The sequence below is a fragment of the Pseudophryne corroboree genome, chromosome 5, assembly GCF_028390025.1.
Source record: "Pseudophryne corroboree isolate aPseCor3 chromosome 5, aPseCor3.hap2, whole genome shotgun sequence".
NCBI lineage: Eukaryota > Metazoa > Chordata > Amphibia > Anura > Myobatrachidae > Pseudophryne > Pseudophryne corroboree.
The window spans coordinates 406263918-406271679 of NC_086448.1; the positions used below are offsets into that span (position 1 = coordinate 406263918).

A 7762-nucleotide genomic window follows, 5' to 3' on the forward strand; every position below is an offset into this window, starting at 1 on the left:
CGCCCTCTTCAGGTTAGGAGCCCGGCGGCAGCCGACTCCGCTGCCTCCCGGACTTCCGCCCCTGTGGGCCAGGTGTTTGTGCCGCCCTCTTGGGTCGCTTTGCTTAGTCATCCAGCGACCTCAGTGCAAATTTTAGGACTAAAAATAGTATTGTGAGATGTGAGGTGTTCAGAATAGACTGTAAATGAGTGGACATTGTGGTTATTGAGGTTAATAATACTATATGATCAAAATTACCCACAAATTCTATGCTTTAAGCTGTTTTTGAGTGTTTTTTGAAAAAAAACACCTGAATCCAAAACACACCCGAATCCGACAAAAAAATTTCAGGGAGGTTTTGCCAAAACGCGTCTGAATCCAAAGCACGGCCGCGAAACCGAATCCAAAACCATAACACAAAACCCAAAAAATTTCTGGTGCACATCTCTAATAAGTACTAGGCTTTTTCATAACTTTGATGGATTTCTTGGTGTGTACTATCACTGTCTCATACCATTGGCAACAGTACACACATATAAGTTTCCAACAGCTCATAAGTGCCAGTCACACAGACCACAAGCAATTAAAACAACCAGCAACAAACCTATGCCATTAAACACGTACAAACACAATGGGGAGAATTCAAATGTTTGAAAAGTCGGTTTGGTGTTTCTTTTTTCCTGTCTATTAGATAGGAAAAAACAGACACCCAACTGACTTTTCAAACAATTGAATCTCCCCCAAAGTGTTTCCGGGCACAGAGTATCACTACTGAGAGTTAATCAGAACATTGAAGCTGCATAACTATGTTAGTGTGCAGTATACATTATGCAGGAGCTACACCTCTGAGGGGGTTCAATAAATTAGGTGGAACAGAAAATTTCACCCTATGAGTGGGTTAAATAAATTCTTAGGAACAGAAGATTGCACTACAGTACATGCACTACAATGACTGCATGAAAATGCAATTAAAGCATGAAAGATGGTGTGAAGTTAAAATTGAGCCTATTGATAGTTCAAGCCCAGATGACATAGAAGGCCAATTTTCAGAGTTTATCGCAGCAGCAAATTTGTTAGCAGTTGGGCAAAACCGAGGGGGTCATTCCGACTCATTCGCATTCAGCGGTTCTTCACTGCGGTGCGAATGGGTCGTAACTGCGGCTGCGTGTCGCTAGTATTGCGCATGTGCATCATTGCGTCGCTGGACAACAACGCCAGGACCGAAGAAAGCAATTGCAGGCCCGATTGCAAGAAGATTGACAGCGGGAAGGAGGATCGGGGTGTCTACTCACTGTTTCTCGGGCATGGTAAGGCGAACGCAGGCATGTCCAGGTGTTTGGAGGGTGGATGTTGACATCACAGCCGAGACCTTCATCGCTGGATCCGTCGCACTAGGTAAGTAGGTGTAGGGCTGGTCTTGTTTTTGTCACGTCTGGCAGGGTTTGAGGATCCGGCAGCTGAGATTTGCCCGAGGAGGTAGCAGGCTGTGAATGAACCAGATGAGGGGGCTGGATATAGTTCCTTCGCATGGGACACGGAGCAATGAAGAACGTAGGCGGGGTTTGAGAGTCAATGGAAAGTATTTATTATGTACAGTGCTGAGGTAGAGAACAGAGGCTGAAGCACAATGGTTAAAGACGTGGCTGGAGGTGAAGAACTGCGGACTGTGATTCGAAAGACGAGACTGTAGATGATGAACTGTGGAACTGTGGATGGTAGTTGAAAACGTGGCTGGAGACGAGGACTGTGGACTGTGGTTTGGAAAACGAGGCTTGAAGATAATAATCTGCAGGCTGTGGTCAGTGGTACAAACGCGTGGCTGGTGAAGGAGATCTGTGGAGTGTGGCTTGAAAGACGAGGCAGAAGACCCGGGGCCGACTGTGCCCAAAGAGTCTTACTGGACCGGGTTTTCCAGGAGCGCTTCCACAGGCAGTAGCAGGCAAGAAACGGCAGGGCTGCAGCAGCAACAGAGAACCGACCAAGTAGGATCAGGAGGAACCAAGATACAGCAGGAATCCTGGGAGCACAGGCTAAAGCACCTACAACAGGGTTGTAACTTGAAGCACTGGCATCCCTGTCCTAAACCAGCCCCCTTTTATAGGGAGAGCTTCCCCTGGATTTGCTGGAAGAAACAGGAAACAGGAACTATGCTTAAAACTTGGTCTCCAACATGGCGGCGCCCAGTAATGCAGACCTTTTTGCAAAGCCACATTGCTCACTGCCCCTGGTCTCCAAGCAACGGTTCAGCAAGAGCGACCCGCTGTAGCGGCGTCCCGCCACCACGAGCGGACCCCCTCACCGCCGCTACTGCTGCCCACGGATCCGGCGCAGCAGCCCACCTCTGCCGCTGCCCGCACAACGCCAAGGAAGCCAGCCCCGCGGCCCCAGCATACCGGTAAGACTCCGGACGCTGACAGTTTTGCATTAAACTTTTATAGCATAGCAGGGCTGCACAAGCGATCGCAGCCCTGCTATGTTAAAATACACTCCCTCATAGGTGGCATCTAGTTGATCGCACAAGCAGCAAAAAGTTGCTACATGCGATCAACTCAGAATAACCACCCATGTGCACTGCAGGGGGGGCAGATATAACATGTGCAGAGAGAGTTAGATTTGGGTGGGGTGTGTTCAAACTGAAATCTAAATTGCAGTGTAAAAATAAAGCAGCCAGTATTTACTCTGCACAGAAACAAAATAACCCACCCAAATCTAACTCTCTCTGCAGTTCACATGGTTTTACCCAACTGCTAACAAATTTGTTGCTGCGATCAACTCCGAATTACCCACAGAGAGAGCCGTGGGGACAATTGGCTTAAGAATAATGAGTGCCAATATTAAAAATATTATTTAAAAGAACAAAAAAAAAAAAAAAAGTGTTGAAAAACAATATTAAATAACAAAAATTAACATAATAAAACATTTTATAATTGATTTTCTTTGTTGTTTTTTCAAGATGAAATTAAAATGCTGCACAGTTAAACTAGTTTCACTCCTCAGATTTGAAACTGTTAAGACCAGGGGTTAAAGTGGAGGAAATGGAGTGGAACTGAGTTCTGTTACATGTAATGGTAGGTGGAACTACTTTAGTTCCCCCCCACACACCATAGTCCTGCACAGTAATTCCAACAGAAAAGCCTGACCCACCACCCAGATCAATAGATGATTTGGGCAGGTGCTAGTGACACTGATGAGATGCAAAGACCTCCTCCTTCCTCAGGTCCTGGCAGCTCCATGGTCTTTTGTCTGCGGTCCACCCTTCTAGGTACACACACGCTGTGTCTGTCAGATGGCGTTCATCCCCTCCTCAGGTTCCAGTGGCTTCCTTTTCCAGCAGTGCCGCCTATACACATAATGCCCACAGAAGTGCCATCACCACTGCTGAATTGAAGAAGAGCCATGAAGAGGAGCAGGCTCTGTGCATACTGAATACAAGGTTAGAGTGGGCAGGAGGGACACAGAAAGTTTTGATAGCTGCTGGAGGGACACAGGGCAGGGAGCTGCTGGAGGGACATGGGCAATAAGCTGCTGAAGTGACAGAGGCAGAGATGTGTATAGAGGTCACTGCTGTGGGCATTATATGTATAAGTGGGCTTCTGTGAGCATTATGTGTATAAGCGGCACTACTGTGGGCATTATGTTTAAGGGCACTACTGTTGTGGGCATTATGTGCAAGGGGCACTAACACTGTGGGCATTGTGTATAAGGGACACTACTGAGTAATGTATCATAAATAAGGGACACTACTGTGTGACATAACGTGAATAAGGGGCACTACTATGTGGTGTAATATGAATCAGGGGCACTTCATGCAGTGCAATTTTGTGAAGATGATTGTTCTACCGTGTGGCGTAATTTGAATTGGCGGTACTATTGTGTGACCACACCCCTTCCTTGTAAGACCACACACCTTTTTGCAACCAGGGGGGTGCCTTAACCCTAGCACTGGCCCTGGTATTGCCTAATGGAAGAGAGGAAGTTGTTCCACCACCTCACCAGCACAACTTTAAGCCCTGGTTATAAACCAGGATAAGATTCTCAAAGATACTAGGAGACCACAACTTTGAATTTACATTTTATTACTAACATAAAAATTCTGTTACCTTAGTACTATCACAGTATTCTGAAACCTAAAATAATATAAAAAATAATAATTTCCCAAAATAAATATGTTTGGGTGTTTCAGGTTATTAATTTAGTGATATGAAAGTCCAAAAACAAGAAGTCAAATTACTTATATTGACTGTTATGTTGTCTTGAACACTTTCTAGTTCCTTTATCATTGCTAAGGTAAGAGTGCATTCAGTACCAGGAAATATATAATGTATTGATGAAAAATGGAAATTTATTTTATGTTTACATTATTTACATTACATTATTTACATTATTAGGGTACCAGGGCAGAGAAAAGAATGGAAGAAACAACATATATTTTGGAATTCAATACCACTTATTATGCGGAATACTCTGCACCTTGTGACAAAGAAGAAGTTTTTGTATTTGGTGCTCTTTTTACTACTATCTTAAATTCATTGCTTTTCATATTTGGGATCACCGGAAATTGTCTTGTCCTCTGGATCCTTATAATACATGAAAGTCTGGCGTCTCTTACAAATGTCTTAATATTCAATTTATCAGTTGCAGACGTGATTTTAACTGCATGTCTACCATTTTTTATTGTGTATCACAGAGAAGGATGGGTTTTTGGAGCTGGTGCTTGCAAAGTAGTCAGTGTTCTTTTCTCAGTAGGATTCTATAGTGGAATTATTTTCCTAACATTTCTCACTTACCATCGCTATGTGTCTGTAGTGGATCCATTGTCTGCTCTGAAAACCAAAACACCTTTGTTTGGAATTTTGATTACTGTGCTTGCCTGGTCAAGCAGTATAATTGCTTCAATTCCTGTGATGATTTTCCATGTTCAGACTACACGTGCAGATTTTACCATATGTGAATACAATCAAATATTTCCAGTGTTGGTGTGCCACTACCAACAAAATGTTTCTTTTTTACTTGCATTTTGTGCCATAATATTCTGCTATTTTCAAATAATACGGACGTTACAGCAATCACGGTCACAAAGGAATCACAAACCAGTTAAACTAATCATAATTATCGTTGTGGTATATTTTTTCAGTTGGGCACCTTACAACATTGTCATATTATTGTTATCATTTCACCATCAGCAGATTTTTATGGACTGCGAGTTGACTAAACACCTTGAATATGCAAAATATGTTACAGAAAAAATAGCAATTTGTCATTGTTGCCTTAATCCCATTTTATATGCATTTGTTGGGACCAAATTCAGAAGACACTTCAAGAACTTGTTAAAATGTTACCAATCCTGCACAGGCAAAAAGCAGCATACAACTAGAATTAATTTCCAAGACCAGTATCACAATGAAACTGGCTCAGTATACTAGACAAAATGCTGTTACATAGTAAATACAGTAAGATCATTGGCATGTGGATAGCAACATCTGTAAAATAATGTCAAAATTGTTAACATATTAGATACATTTCAATAAATCCTCACTGTTTTCACACAAGATATCAAGACTACCATTGAAGATTTTGGTTAAGATTCAATTTAGCATGCAGGTAAAAGCTCAAGGTGTAACATACAGAGCTATTCAAATTTGAATCAATGTCTCCACATGGTAATCAGTGGGTAATGTGCATTCACCCGTAGTTTATACTAGAGATGAGCTAGTCGGATTATCTTAAATCCGAACATGTCCAAACTTCCGGAATCAGAGTCAATCCAAGCTGCAGCTTGGGGTTTCCCACTAGGCTCTGACTCCAAATTTGAGGCAAAACGTCATCCTGCCGAAGTTGGTTTCTCAGGGGTTTTGGATTCTATATAAGGGTACTGCAGGCAGTATTTGTCCGCATCTGACTCCTGGCATGCTGCTGTGTGCTGTACTCTGCTGGTTAAATGGGCTGTGCTGTCCATACTCATAGTGGCTGTGCTGTGGACTCCAGACTCATACAAGTGGCTGTACCACAGTATACAAGTGGCTGTGCTGTGTTCAGACTCATACTGGCTTTGCTGTGTATACAAGTGGCTGTGCTGTGAACTCCAGACTCCATAAAAATGGCTGTGCTGTGTATGCAAGTGACTGTGCTGTTGAATCCAAACTCTATAAAAGTGGCTGTGATGTGTCCATCTAAGTGGCTGTGTGTTCACAAATAAGCAGCACTACAGTGTATTGTTGTTAATCAGTTGCAAAAAAAGTAAAACATTAATTGAAAAAGTTAAACAAAAATGAAAAAAGTAAAAAAGAATAATACTAAGTTTATGAAACCTGAGTGCGCTGTACCCCTGTGCATTTATTATTCACATACATATAAAAGGAAGCCCTATGATTTGTTGCAGTTTGAGTTGAGCTTTGATGTAAAAATTAGATATATTGGTGGTCATTCCGAGTTGTTCGCTAATTTTTTCGTTCGCACAAGGTATGAGCAAAATTGCGAACATGTTGCAAAATTGCGAATAGCCGCCCCCAACGTATTTTTGCTCATTCGTACGCAGTATTACACAAAGTGGGCGTACGCCAAATGACGTCGCAGCAATGCGAAACCATCGCATTAACACAAACCTCATTGTAAAAAATACCTGAAGAACACTTTATAGGTATAATTGGCCATCAACATTTAAATGTTTAAATTATAAATATAGATGTTTTAAATGTGCCTGGTCTTTTTTTTTTTTTTTTTGGTGTAGAGGTTTAGTTTGTGAATGAAGGTGTTTACATGTTTATTTAGACAATAACCTCCTAACTGTATTTTTTTTTTTTAAATCTTACGTTAGATGTGTGAAATGTTTAAGGTAATCAATTTCTGCTAGCCAATCTGCTGTTCCTTTATTGCATTAATAAACACAACACCCGCTTAACTTGAAATATATATCGTTTTTATTGTTTGTCATATTTTTTTTTTTTTTTTAACTGAAAATATAAAATGATTAACAAAAAAAATTATGCAAATTTTTGCAGCTGGTCCACATTAGCCAGCAAGGCTTCCAGATTTTGCCGCATGGTGGCCAGAATGCCCGCAAAAGTTGTGAGATCTCCAACTGCAACATCTGAAATTAAGAGGCAACATAAACATTACTAACTTACTCACATTACCTATTCTACAAGCAAGGAACAAACCACACTTTAATGCAGGCCTGTCCAAACTGCGGCCCTCCAGCTGTTGTGAAACTACATATACCAGCATGCCTTGACACAGTTTTGGGGTCAGAGAATGCAAAAGCTGTGTCAGGGCATGCTGGGATGTGTAGTTTCTCAACAGCTGGAGGGCCGCAGTTTGGACAGGCCTGCTTTAATGGCAAAGTTACTACATCATGGCTGTTTTACCGAAAAATCATTAGCAGAACAACACACAAGCCTGCTCAGCAATGTTTTTTTTTTTGGTTTTGAAAAGTGTACCAGACCATGGGGTACATTTACTACTATGGGAGTTCTATTTAAGATGGAACGTTGACCATAGCAACCAATCAAAATTTAAAATATTATCTTGTAGAAGTGGTTTTAAAAATTACAAGTATAATCTTATTGGTTGCTATGGGCAACATCCCATGTTAAAGAGAACTACCATCTTAGTAAATGTTACACCATGTTGGCATTCATTCACATCTGGAGTGACGATAAAAAAAAATTTGGGGGGTTGGCCCTGCATCATCACACTACATATCAACATCTTCAGAAGGACAACATATCCTAAAATGCCCACACTCCCTGAAAGCCGCCCTTACTAAATAAGGTCAAACAGGTTT

The 7762-nt window shown here is 41.6% G+C and overlaps 1 protein-coding gene across 1 annotated transcript; it reads left to right on the forward strand.

The window, feature by feature from the left end:
• Window positions 1–4371: 4371 nt before the first annotated feature.
• On the forward strand, window positions 4372–6671 carry LOC134929069 (chemokine XC receptor 1-like). Its single transcript, XM_063924910.1, has one exon. It carries the CDS (start codon window positions 4389–4391, stop codon window positions 5400–5402), a length of 1014 nt encoding a protein of 337 aa, XP_063780980.1. The 5' UTR covers window positions 4372–4388; the 3' UTR covers window positions 5403–6671.
• The last annotated feature ends 1091 nt before the right edge of the window (window positions 6672–7762 follow it).

What these genes read in the sequence shown, in the direction of transcription:
- LOC134929069 (XM_063924910.1), top strand. Translation starts at nt 4,389, where the DNA reads ATGGAAGAAACAACATATATTTTGGAATTCAATACCACTTATTATGCG.